Below are 13,564 nucleotides of genomic sequence, written 5' to 3'. Positions count from 1 at the left end.
CGTGGGTTGCTAGCCTGTGATAGCTCAGCGTATCACCTATGGCCTCAGGCAGCTCCTGCATGCCTGGATATACCGTTGCACCTAAGTGGCAGCTCTGCGTGCCTTGAAGGTGGTACTAAAAACCTGTTGAATAAAGAATAAAGAATAAAATAAAGGAAAAAAAAAAAAAAAAAAAAAAAAAAATGATTACTGTCCTTTCCTCCAAGGCAGGACAAAAAAACTGGGGAAGGAATCGTGGAGCCAGCATATATATATAGAGGAGGAGGAGGAGGAGCCAAGAGTCAACAAGTTTATTATGTCCTGCCTCCAGAGGTGAAGGATGACAAATCCCACTACGTCTGCACTGACAGTTCGGGCCTACTAGAAAGGGTTTTTACGGTAAGTACAAAATCCCCTTATAGTGTTATATAGTGTTATATAGTGTTATATAGTGTTATATAGTGTTATATAGTGTTATATAGTGTTATATAGTGTTATATAGTTATATATAGTTATATAGTTATATATAGTTATATAGTTATATATAGTTATATAGTTATATATAGTTATATAGTTATATATAGTTATATAGTTATATATAGTTATATATATATATAGTTATATATATAGTTATATAGTTTAATGTAAGACTTTCATTAGTTCAATGTTTGTACTACGCTAGTGTTGCCCACTGAATCATTATTCCAGAGTAGTGCCACCTTTCTTTTCTGTCTCATTTCTCCAGCACCCATTTCCCAAGCACTATCATAAAATCGTACTCACCGTGGCTGCTGCAGGGTGCCCCTGGTTGCTTCAGTGCCTGTGCTGTGACCTGGGTACATGGAATACAGATTGGCCTGAGGGAAAAAAGGAACATGTAAATACATTCATGTGTTCCACACATGCTCCTCTCTCATTTATATTCCCCAAATGCATTTATATTTGAACCCAACTTTTCTTCACTAATTTGTGCACTGTACCACAATACTAATACATGAATAAACCTTTCCCTGTCCTATAACCCTTTCCTTTAAATTACCAATCATGTTTGGAATCCTGTCTTTTATTTAGTTCCTTTTGTTTGAGTGTCCTTTTTCCTCATGTTTCCTTCTTCAGAAGAATAAATTGCGCTAGTAATGCTACACCTTGCACTTACTGCTGTGCCTCCAATACTTTCAAGTGAACAGGGACAAAGATCACCGCCCATAGCAACCAATCAGTTCTTTGTGTAACACCTATTTGGGCCATACGGGGTTAATTCACCAGCTAGTGCAATAGAGCATGGGTTACGCGTGACTCTACCACTTCAGGCTAGGGCCTTCTCTATATGTAAGATTAAAGGTGTTGTGTAGTGTAACTACAACTCCCACAGGCTACTGTGCTATAACAAAAGACTTGGGCCCCAGGAGGTTCTTAATAAAACAGGAACAAGGTTTATTGAACTATGCACGAGGCAAGTGACATCAGGTTTCTCCTCACACATGAGTTGAGGCAACAGCATATAGAGAGTTCACACAGATCTGCAAGCAGGCTCACCTAGCGCACAGGCATTTCATGAGGAAGAGCCTCCATTAGGCATTTGCAGAATTCACACACATTCCCTCCTGGAAGTTGTCAGGAAAGCAGCTTCTACCCTACAGTCCCTCTTCACTGAGGTCCCTGACTGGAGGCAACACACAGAGCCTCTGGGAAGCTACTCCCTTTCTGCAAATCCTTGTTGGAGCTTCAGCTGCTCTTTCTCTCTCACCTCTCTGCCTTTCTCTCCTAGAGAGACTATGACAAGTCTGCCCTAGTGTATCTGTTCCTCATTCACGGGGTTACCTGGTCCCCGACTTGGACACATGCCTTCTTCTGGGCCTATTGCACTCAGTCGCCCTGAGCACATCCAGCTGGATCAGCATCCAGAGGGGAAAGAGGAAGAGGCCACTCCTTACACACACTATAGTGCAGTGTAGCAGGAAGCTGTCACACCTCTCCTGGCAGATCACTCTAAGAAAAAGGTGGGAGCCTTAAAGCCTCTGCCCTGGAGGGCAGATTAACCTGTAGGGGCCCCTACATTTGCCTTTGCTTTTTAACTTGTAGGTGACTGTTAGAATCTTATTGCTGATTAGTTTCTATGGGCAACATCATCGGTGATGTTTGTCTCCAGTGTTAATGAATACACACCAAAGTGTAAGGTTATTTAAGGCCACTTTGCATTATACTAAAGGCTTACCATGATTTATGGTTTTCCTTCTTCTTTTCATGCTATCAGATCTGCTCTACCGTAAGCCTGTCCTATTATTTCCTATCATGTTTGGCAATGTGCTGCTGTCACCTGGCATTTTCGGAGAATTTAATCTTATCGTTTTCCTCCAGTTCAAGCAGTGCAACATCATAATCAAATGCTCTCTTGATGCCTTTGTCTACCTTGGATATCGGGTCATATTTCGGGTGCCTGTAGGGTTTTACAGTGTATTCCTTTCCATCTGTAGTGAAGGGCAGAGAGAGGTGTGAGAAAAAAGGAGATATCATTAGCAGCAGAGTATTTTAAAAACGCCATAACATGGAGTCAAGTTGAAAGGGATTGTGTTTTGCTTACTCTTACAGAATAGATTTTATCATATTGTACATTGTATTAAAATATGTAGATACAGACCCTAGAGTCACTGTGGAATGAGAAGGAGATACTACTTCCTTTGCAGTTATTTCCATTCTGCCCCAAAAAGAAAACTACAGGGCAGGCCCAGGCCAAGCCAGCCAAGTGCCCAAGGCAAACCAGTCAGCCACTTCGCCCCCATTGGCTGCACGGTCTTGAGTGCCCGATTATTTAATTCTTGGAGGGGGAGAGCGTGCACAGAGCTGCGCTGGAGAGTGCCGGTGGGAGAGAAAGGGTCCTGACCAGGGGTAGGCAAAAGAAGAGGTACATGCTCGGTGCCCCCACTTCTATGTGCCCTAGGCACGTGCCCTCTCTGCCTACCCCTAGTTCCAGCCCTGCTAGAAGGGTCTGTTTATCATACTGTGTAAAATGTAAGCTGTGTAAAATAAACTGCAAATGTATCAATTTGTGTTTTATTTTATGCTGCCGGTACGCTGCATTTGACACCATTATATTACGATACTTAAGATCTTCTGTAATCCTAAATCAATGGGAAATATTCAAGCTTCAAGTAAGTTACTGATGGAAAAAAATCATAAAAAAAGCAATGGACGAATGCTGTATTTTCCCACAGAATTTTCAAGCGGCTGCTACTAATATTGGATTTTTACACAGAGGTACATGGTCTCCGGAAATCAGTACACAACAAGATAAATATTTTATATGATGCCTGCTGATGTGTGCTGAATGTGGTTGCTGCTTTTTTATACTGTATGATAGATATGTCCTTGTATGTAGAGATGTAGCCCAGACATGAAAATATGAGAGTGATATTCTGAGACAATTTGCAATTGGTTTTAATTTTTTGTTATTTGTGGTTCTTGAGTTATTTAGTTTTTTTTATTCAGCAGCTCTTCAGTTTGCATTGTCAGCAATCTGGTTGGTAGGGTCCAAATTACCCTAGCAACCATGCACTGATTTGAATAAGAGACTGGAATATGAACAGGAGAGGCCTGAATAGAAAGAGTAGTGATAAAATTTAGCAATAGCAACAATTGCGCAGCCTTACAGAGCATTTGTTTTTAGATGGGGTCAGTGACCCTCATTTGAAAGCTGCAAAGCTTCAGAAGAAGGAAGCAAATAATTAAAAAAATATTAAAAGGAAAGAAACTTTAAATTCATCAAATGTGTCAGATTGTTGGGACGAGTCATACACATTCATTTTCCAATGGGTTTTAGTGTACAGCACAGCAGCAAGGCTTAACAGCAACACTCATGAGAAAATATAGTGTGTGCTCACTTCACACTGTCATTTTTCAATTTACCACAAGGTGTCTCCATATATTTAACTTTTGCTTCACTTTGTGAACCAATATGTGCTACTTTCATTAAAATCCATACTTTGCAGATATGGATGTGGTGGGTGCTAATGCTACTTAGCCCAGCTCTGCTGCCAGGGTACCCAGACTTTTCAGTTCCCTTTATCCCAATTACAGAGCGGTGTTCAAAGCCCTACTTAATTACCCAGTGACATTGCTGCCTTTCACTCCAGAATGTAAACCATAGTTAAACTATAATGGACATTCTCTAGGGGACAGTGGTGTAACTATAGAGAAAGCAGACCCCTCAGTCACAGGGGTGCCAGGGGAACAGGTAGGCCAGGACTGTATGGTCTGCTTCCTTATAGCTAGCTATAGCTCCTCCCCAGCCACTCCTTTACCTGTGATTTGGCAGGGGGAGGCTAGTCAGACAGAAATTACCCAATGTGTGGTGTAAATAATGCAGAAGAGGTGTTTAGCGATGATACCATCAGACAGGCAACAAGATAACAGCTCTTGCTGACATCTCTCCTAAAAGAATCAGCTGCCAGAGCTCATATGATCTTGTCATTCTGCTTCAGAGGCACAAGCAGGAGAGGCATGTATGATAACCTATCACAATCTTGACACAATAAAGGCTCTGGATATACACACACTCTTTCCTAGGGTTGCTCTCAATGACAGCAAGCAACCTCACTTTTTTCTTTGAAAACACTCACCAATTCTAACTTTTATTGTTTGATTATCATCCAGATTCAAGCAGTGAGCAGCTGTCAAGATGAAATATTGAGACAGGATGGTGCCTTTACAGTATTGTATGCCATTAAGCTGACAAAAAAACAACAGATAATGGAAGTTAGCATATACTTATAGCTACCTGCTAAATACTGAGTTGATACATGGTATAATGTCATCAGTCAGTCAGTGCTTTTCGATTAAAATTTTATATATGTTATAACATTAATAATTGGAAGGCCCAGGAGAAGCCAAGAGATTAAAGGTTAAGTAAATCTTTAAAATAAGTGAATGTAAAATTGATGAGAGTGCTATTCTAAGAACTTTTGCAATTTACATACATTATTTATTTATTTTTAATTCCAAAATATTAAGGCATTATGTACTGAATATGAATGCATTTTATTACAACAGCACCACCTGCTGGTCATTTTTTGGCCACCACAATAAAAAGGTTAATCATTTAAAAAAATCCAAAACAAACAAACAAGACTTTTTAGAGTCAGGGCACACAGGCAGATTCTGGGACATAAGTCGCCTGGTGACAAAACTTCTCTTCTTCGGGGCGACTAATCTCCCCGAACTGCCTTACCCTGCCTTCCGCCGGGGGGAAGGCACTCTGAATGCTTTGTTTTCCGAAGTCGCCCGAGATTTGTCGCCGGCAACTAATCTCCCCGAATCTGCCTGTGTGCCCTGACCCTTAATTCCAAGATATTCAGGGATAACTGTGCTGTTAACAATAATGCATTTTGTTACAAGAGCACCACCTGCTGGTCATTTTCCAACCATTCTGAACACCAATTAGTCAATGAAGTTGACGGGGAATAAGAAAGTCTGATGATTTTCTGGTTAGGAGAGGTTTGAGAAAGGTTTCTAATTTTTTTTTCCTAAACAGAGTTAGTGCCATTTATCACCACCAATAAGGTCGGTAACACTGCCCTCCAGGGCAGATACTACTCATCGCTATTGCATTTACCCAGTCATGATGTCATCATTGGTCATATTCCAGCTTTTTCAACAACCTCCAAAGAACCAGAAAAGCGCAGCTGCAGTTTCTAACATTCTCAGCCAATAGTTTGACATATTTTGGCAATTACTTACAGTTATAGTTATTTTAACAATCCAGGGAAACATCACATTTGCCCTTTTATCCAGATCTTCCTCAACTGAATGATATTTTGACAGACCACAGGTATCAAATACATCATCTTCATCTGAAAGCAGGAAAGAAATTGACATAGGAATCAGGTAGAAACAGTGCGAAGGAATATTACTTGTTAATGTCCATGTAGCAGAACAGTGTTCATTGTGCTTAGTCAGTTTTGCCTTCTCTATTTTTCAAAATAAATCATACTCTGTATAAAATCAAACCACATATATATTTTTCTGCATCATTTCTCACCACCCACTATAAACTCAAGCATGAGCAATAGATTAAAGTGGCGGTGTTGCATTGTTATTCCTTTTTACCCCGGCTGGAGCATTTTTACCTAAAAAGAAGAGCAGCACCAATTCACTGGGGGTTGCCTAACATATACAGTATGTATCCCCCAGTGGATTCACCATTCATTTTTCTTTTAAGAAGGTCCAGTTGTTTCTTCAGTCAGACCTAACCTATTTAACAGACATCCAATGGAATGAAGCCCTGAGAGCCCCACTGTATGTCTCATGTAACTACAATGACAGATTGTTACAGGTGTACATGCTACATAGAGCTTACCTCACAAGGAGCAAACTGAATAAGATGTATCCTAATGTTTCCCATATGTGGTCGAGGTGAGGAAAGCAGCAAGCCAATTTCCTGCATACAATGTGGCAGTGCCCCTTGATTCAGCAGTTCTGATCTGGGTTACTAGAGCACTTACACAGGTTAACCGGATCTGAACTACCACATCGCCCAGATCTGTGCCTCTTGGGAATAGGGGCTTGGATAAGTGCTCCAATAAACTATAGGCAGTTAATATCCAAGGCCCTGTTTCAGGCCAGGCGTCAGATAACTTTGAACTGGAAAAACAGGTTCCCCCCAACTATAATCGCTTGGCATCAAGCTGTCACCTCAACGAGCAACAAAGAAAGAATTATTTTAACAAGAAAAGGTAAATTCCATGGCAAATGGGAAATCTGGCAGAAATGGCTAGATACAGCTCTTGTGTAATAAAAACTTAAGGGAAACAGGCAAGTGGCCATGTAGTCCTAGTAGGTTGCCATGGTGTATCAATGTACTACGAGATTTGTAACCTATTGTTGTGTTTCCAATGCTATGTATTCAAGTGTACCTTTTGATGTATAAATTGCTGAACATTGTTGATCAATAAACTTGATTTGAGCAAAAAAAAAAAATTCTCTTAAACTTTGGCCATTAATGTCGGCCCCATACACGGGCCAATAAAGGCTGCCAACTCATTTCTTACAGGCCGAATTATCAACTTATTGGCCAGTACCTTTGGGACTGCCTGACCAATATTTGGACAGAAATCATGTAAAGTTTTTCATACTTATCATCAGTTCGAAGAATTTTTTCATTTTGTCCACGTTCTCCAAGTGGAAGGTGTGAACTTCTTTTTCTTTCTTGGATGCAAGGTCATTGATCTCAGGTTGATCAATGTCTGAACCCAGCCCAAAGACATACACATCTAAACATGAGGAAGAAAGAGTGTGTTATTTACATTTTCTTATACTCAGATCTATTGGGAAAAAGAACATGTAATGTGAGTTCCATATTGAAATAAGATACTTTTAAATTTAATCTTAAAAATTCTGTACCAGTTCTGAAAAAAATCAAGTTACTCTACACCAGGGTCCCCAACCTTTTTTTTACCTGTGAGCAAAATTTAGATGTAATGTAGGCTGGGGAGCAACACATGAATTAAAATATACCTGAGTGTTTTTAAAATAAGGGCTGTGATTGACCATTTGCAGGCCCCTATTTGAACTGGCAGCCTAGAAGAGGCACTACACCTGATTTTTATGCAACCAAATCTTGCCTCCAAGTCAGGAATTCAAAAATAAGCACCTGGGGAGCAACATGATCACTGCTCTACACTATCCCCTCCTAGCAATTACACCAAACAGACCATCTTGAAAACAACATTATACATATAAATATATAACATATAAGTAAAATCCTTTCACAATAAATATATTTTTCAGTATGTGCCAGCTGGATAATCTCTTATTAAAACACTGCCATTTGACAAAGCACAATATCCTATTGTTAGACCTCATTTTACATTTTATGGAAATCATCTTTATACATGTTGCAGTACATAAAATGTACTGCTTTTTTCACTCTAATTTCTCTATGACGTTAAAGCTCTTATGCTGAGGAAAAAATGATTTATGACATGTAATGCAGGCAGAAAATCCTTCCTGTGGATATGGGGAAGACAGTCTGATTTCTGGCTCACATAGCAGGCTCTACATACCCAAATATTCTTCTCGTGGGTTATCCTTTCTTATGCCAACATCTAAGAACTGTTTGATCAATTTCATTTGTTTTCGAGGGTCACCTCCCATATTATACTTTCCTAGAGGCACAAAGAGTTAACAATATAAATAAGTGTATGTGTGTATCAGACACTGACCTTTGAAGCATTCATTTCATTTTGTATCAGTGGAATGTGTATATTGTACTTGTTTCAGACTGAAACTAAAACTTTGGCATTGGATGCCTGTACAGGACAGTGGCACAACACTTTGTTTAAATAATGAAATAATGAAAGGAGGCTGTAGGTTGAGAATGGCTCTTATTATAAGGCTGTTGAAGTTGCAGATGCTGCTCTGTATAATTTATTATAACTGATCACTAGCGCTTGCACTGCTGACACTAGGAAAGAGGACGGGACTGAGTATATTACATATATATATTACTGTGCAACAGTTTCTCTACAGAGGGTTAGTTATCCAATACACAGAATGTTCACATGCCAAATAATAGTAGAATGTGGATATCATACTATGAAATACAAGGGGACTTCTGGATGGCTACATGCCCTAGTAGAGCATTCTGGCCCCATGCCTCCAGCTGTCATTGGTTGTATGAGAGAGCTACTTTATGTAAGAAGTTTATTGGTCTGGTTCTGTATAAGAAAATGCTGTGGTAGGCTCTACATAAGGACATCTAATGAAATTAGGGATGCACCGAATCCACTATTTGGGATTCAGACGAATCCCTGAATCCTTGGTGAAAGATTCGACCGAATACCGAACCGAATTCGAATCCTAATTTGCATATGTAAATTAGGGACAGGAAAGGAAAAATTGGGAAAAAATCTTCTTTTGTGATGAAAAGTCACATGATTTCCCTACCCGCCCCTAATTTACATATGCAAATTAGGATTCAGTTCGGCCAGGCAGAAGGATTCGGCCGAATCCGAATCCTGCTTAAAAAGGCCGAATCCCGAACCGAATCCTGGATTTGGTGCATCCCTAATTAAAATGAATGTGTATTAGTTACTAGGATTCTGAATAGAATAATTACCATCTGTCATGAGTAGAATGACATTGTGGATCTTCATAAAATCTTCTTTTTTGCCTTTTTCCTTGTACACCAGCTCCTGCTCTATTAGATGCTTATAAATGGCATGCAGAGCATCACTTGTGTTGGTTCCCTGCTTATCTGCATGACCTGCAGTAGAAAAAAGAAAGGACAAAGTGAAAGTGGTGGTAAATTATTTGAAGTGAGGGACATTGCAAATAAAACTTAAGCAAGAAGATTTGGCATTATGGTAATAAAGATGGGACAGTCTGGAGAGTTTTACAAAATAAAGGTATACTATGGAGAGCAGTGATGGGTAATGATGGGTGACTTTGTCCCATTTTGCCGAAAAATTCCAGAATTTCCTGCAAAATTAGCAAAACATCAAAATATTCACGAAATGTGAATTTTGACACCCGCATCAATTTTGACGCCTGCAACAATCTGACTCGTGCCTATTTTGTCCAAATGCATGGGCATCACAATAATTTAGACGTGTCTCAGAATAGTTGTGGGCATCAAAATAGTCGCAGACGACAAAATTTTGTTTCGTGAGTTTATTTGCCGGCGGCGAAGCATGAAAATTCATTGCAAATTCAAACCTGCCAAATTTATTCGCCCATCACTAGTGATGGGAAAAATGGAAGTAACAAATCAGTTTTATGGGTTCATCTTTGTTACAGTTGAAGTCTACTTGCTTTCTGTATATTCATCTTAAAAATATCATCAGAGAGCAACATATAAGGGCAATGTCACAAGGGGCTAATTCAAGTGCTTTGTCCTGCATTTTTCATTATGTGTAATTGCATGCATTACATTTTGAGCATTATGCTTTGTTCGTAAACAGGGCCAGACTGGGAGTAAAAAGCAGCCCCGGCAAAAAAAATCAAAGCAGCCCACACATAAATGCGTGCTGATGTTTTACTTATACACATGCATATTTTATATATGTATATATAAATTTCCTCATCATTTACAGTTCCCTGTATAACTCAGCCTGTAGCCTTGTGCCTTTATATGGTCACAGAGCCCCTCAATGACTTCTAATTTCCTTATCATCTACAGTAGGGGGTAAATTCTCCCTTATAATTCATGAGTGAGACTCAGAGTTCCCTGTATAACTCAGCCTGCAGCCTTGTGCCTTTATATGTCACAGAGCCCCTCAGTGACTTCTAATATCCTTATCATTTACAGTAGGGGGTACATTATCCCTTATAATATATGAGTGAGACTCAGAGTTCCCTGTGGCCCTGCCCTGTACACTGGTCTCAGTGATTAAAGGAACAGGAACACTAAAACATTTTTTGTAAAAAATCCCTTCTACCCAGCTCCACTAACTCATCTGGCCTTGACAGGGTTAACAATTTTTAATTTTTTAAATCTAAATAATGACACAAAATCCCTTTTCCGATTGTACTGCTGGGTCTGAAAAAGGCAACAGGTGACATGCACCTGGATAGCTGCCTATTTCTCGCACTGACTTTGTTGGGGCTTTCTGCAGTCTTTGGAAGATGAATGGCTGACCTGGCTGCTGCCCTTACTGCTGTTAGCTATTAGAAAAATAAATCATGGATAAAACTACCCGCACACTCCCCGAACCCAAACCGGCAGGAATGCTAAGGAGGGAGAATAGTGCAGGCTCAGTGAAGCCAGAGAAACTAACTTCAGCAGTAAAAGCAGCATCCAGGTCAGCCATAAATCTTCCAAGCAAGTGCAGCGAGCACCGCTTTTAATTAGGCAGCAGGCGACCCACTTGAGAGCAAGGTATAGCGCCCCCTTGGGCATTTTCCTGAAGGGACAGATTACCAGTCTGGGCCTGTTCATAAATTAACCTAAGTGTATGTTTCCAAATATTCTGCACTCAGTCTTTGTACGTTGGAGAAATGTCAGCCATACTTGATCCTGAACAACAAATGGCTTGATCAGATTTCAGTTGATTGCAGAGTATTAGGATATTATAAGAATTTTTCCCCACCGCCAGCACTAGGCCACCCACACCGGGAGGGAAATTCCAGTGTGTAGCATAATAAGCACATAATGAGAGACTTGTAGCACTCTCTAGTTATGTGCATGCCCCTACATCTCCGCTTGCACCAGGAGCTCCCTCCAGTGTGGGTGTCCCATCGCTGGCAGGGGCAATTTAAAAAAAACAAACTACTGTTTCCCCCAACTTGAGTCTTTGGTGGAGGAAACTATTTTAGGGTGAAAGGTGCTCTTTAACTGAGAACTTTTTAGGATACAAGTTTAAAGGAAAACTTTACACCCCAAATAAATCCTTAAACAACAGATGGAAAAAGTGTGGAAGCAAACTACAGAACGGTCTGTTGGCTCATATGACCTAACATTTATGGTTTTAGCGTCGGACTGGGGCCCCCCACCTCAGAAGCTAAGCGTCCTTTGATCCCCCTCCCTGAGCCGCAACATCCCCCCCAGCCCACCTTGTTTTTCATTTAGCTGCGCTGGGGGCCAGGGAGTTAAGTCGGAAGCCGCTTCCAGCTTCCGTGCAAGGACCAGGACTGGGCCGACACTGTATTGTTTGTTGTGTGTGCACTGTAAATCGTAGGATCCCTTAGTTGTTAAAATGGCAATTTTATATTAAGGATTACCCAATGGCTCATTCTACTAAAAAGTATGTTATTATGAAAATGGCTTATTTACATGAAGCAGGGTTTTACACATGAGCTGTTTTATTCAATATATTTTTATATAGAGATGGGGTATAGTTTTCCTTTAACTAACTATTTATTTCTCATGTATATTCAATACAAAAAGGTTAATGTTTAATTTGTTTCCTGCTGCTTCTGTGACAATGGCTCTGCTTAATGTCTGGCTTAAAGGACAAGAAAAGTTAAACTAAAGAAGTAGGCTAGAAATGTTGTACATTATGTTTTGGGCTTCTGTACCAGCCTAAGGCAACCACAGCCCTTTAGCAGGGAAGATCTGTGTCTCCAAAGAAGCCCCAGTAGATCCCCATCTTCTTTTTAGCTGATTCACTGCACATGCTCTGTGCTGCTGTCACTTACTGAGCTTAGGGACCCACTCACAATATACAGTACCCATCTATAGAAATGTCACAGTATAAGGCTGATTAGTAATTAAAAAGAATAATTACTGCATGGCAGCACAGAAACCAGTGACAATAGCATCATAATTTAATAATCAGCCCTGTAGCATCAACTTATATGACAGGCCAACCTCATTTTCTACTTGATTATTTGCGAAAACCCCTTAGCTTAGCTTCACAATATCTGCTCAGAGCCCACTCAGCATGTGAGTGTCACAGACACTTTACAAGATGGTGACCCCCTGTGACAAGTTTAAAGTCCTGGATAATTTCTGCTATTGACAAGCTGAAAATTTAGGCTGGTGCAATAAGTTCAGTATATAAAATATGACATTTTTAGCCATATTAATTTTTAGGGTTTAGTTCTCCTTTAATGCCACTAGCATTTTATCAGCTTGGATACAAAAATCAACTCCTACAGCCTTTTAATTGGATATAAGGGCTAATTTCTGAACCAAAACGCTGTTTGGAAAGTACAAGAAAAGGCTGCAACTGACCATTTTTCAGGTGTGTCCAAGTCCCCGGCCTGCCTACACTGTTCTCTTTGTTCCTTACACAGACTTGGCTGACAGTTTTACTGTTATTTCGTGTTCCATACTACTACCTTTGTACTACCTTTTTCCTGGGGTTCAGCCCTACAAAGTATTCTGTTGTATCCCTATGGTAGTGTAGGGACCTATAGGATCTGCTATGTTCCTATATCTTTAAATCCCTACACTTTCTTCTTATTTCCCTAGTTACTTGGCAAAAGCCTACGGCGCAAATTCACTAAGCGCCGAAGCGCCGAATGCTAGCGTTAATTCGCTAGCGTTTGGCATTGTTGGTACTTCGCAAATTCACGAACGCTGGCATAAATTCGCTAGTGTTACTTCGCACACTTACGCCTGGCGAATTTTCGCTAGCGATGTAACTACGCAAATTCACTAACTTGCGCAGTGTACTGAACGCTACCTTTTACGCTAGACTTCCTTTGCCACCTCAGACCTGGCGAAGCGCAATAGAGTAGATAGGGATTGTTTCAAAAAAAGTAAAATTTTTTTCTAAGTCCCAAAAAACGCTGGCGTGTTTTCTACATGATGGGTGATAGGCTGAAAAAGATCGAATTTTTTTTTGGGGCTCCCCTCCTTCCCCCCTACATTTCCTGACTCATGGCAACTTACCTAGACAGTGGGCACATGTGTAGGGCAAAATAAAATTTATATTTGCTGATTTGAAGGTTTTCTAGGCATTTGTAGTGCAGATACGTATTCCTCCATTGAAATTTGAATTTCGCGCCGTATGCAAATTAACCATCGCTAGCGAAACTTCGCTTCGCTTGGCGAATTAACGCTAGTGCAACTTCGCAAACTAACGCTACCTCTGTGCGCAACTTCGGATTTTAGTGAATTTGCGGAGCGCTGGTGAAAATACGC

General features: G+C 40.3%; 1 protein-coding gene across 1 annotated transcript in view; it reads right to left on the bottom strand.

Annotated features, from left to right (window-relative positions):
• Nucleotides 1-13,564, bottom strand: part of LOC108698939 (complement factor B-like) — a 53,296-nt gene that overhangs the window by 24,248 nt on the left and 15,484 nt on the right. Inside the window, exons 8-14 of the mRNA XM_041572886.1 lie at nucleotides 9,092-9,238; nucleotides 8,037-8,138; nucleotides 7,107-7,244; nucleotides 5,713-5,825; nucleotides 4,596-4,704; nucleotides 2,297-2,447; nucleotides 763-836 (exon numbers count right to left, since the gene is read on the bottom strand). Of these exons, the coding sequence (XP_041428820.1) occupies nucleotides 763-836; nucleotides 2,297-2,447; nucleotides 4,596-4,704; nucleotides 5,713-5,825; nucleotides 7,107-7,244; nucleotides 8,037-8,138; nucleotides 9,092-9,238 (834 nt within the window). The remainder of the gene's footprint in view (nucleotides 1-762; nucleotides 837-2,296; nucleotides 2,448-4,595; nucleotides 4,705-5,712; nucleotides 5,826-7,106; nucleotides 7,245-8,036; nucleotides 8,139-9,091; nucleotides 9,239-13,564) is intronic.

The sequence above is a fragment of the Xenopus laevis genome, chromosome 8L (assembly GCF_017654675.1).
Source record: "Xenopus laevis strain J_2021 chromosome 8L, Xenopus_laevis_v10.1, whole genome shotgun sequence".
Lineage (NCBI taxonomy): Eukaryota > Metazoa > Chordata > Amphibia > Anura > Pipidae > Xenopus > Xenopus laevis.
Note: the sequence above shows the minus strand (reverse complement) of the source record. Positions and strands in the feature narration are given on the sequence as shown.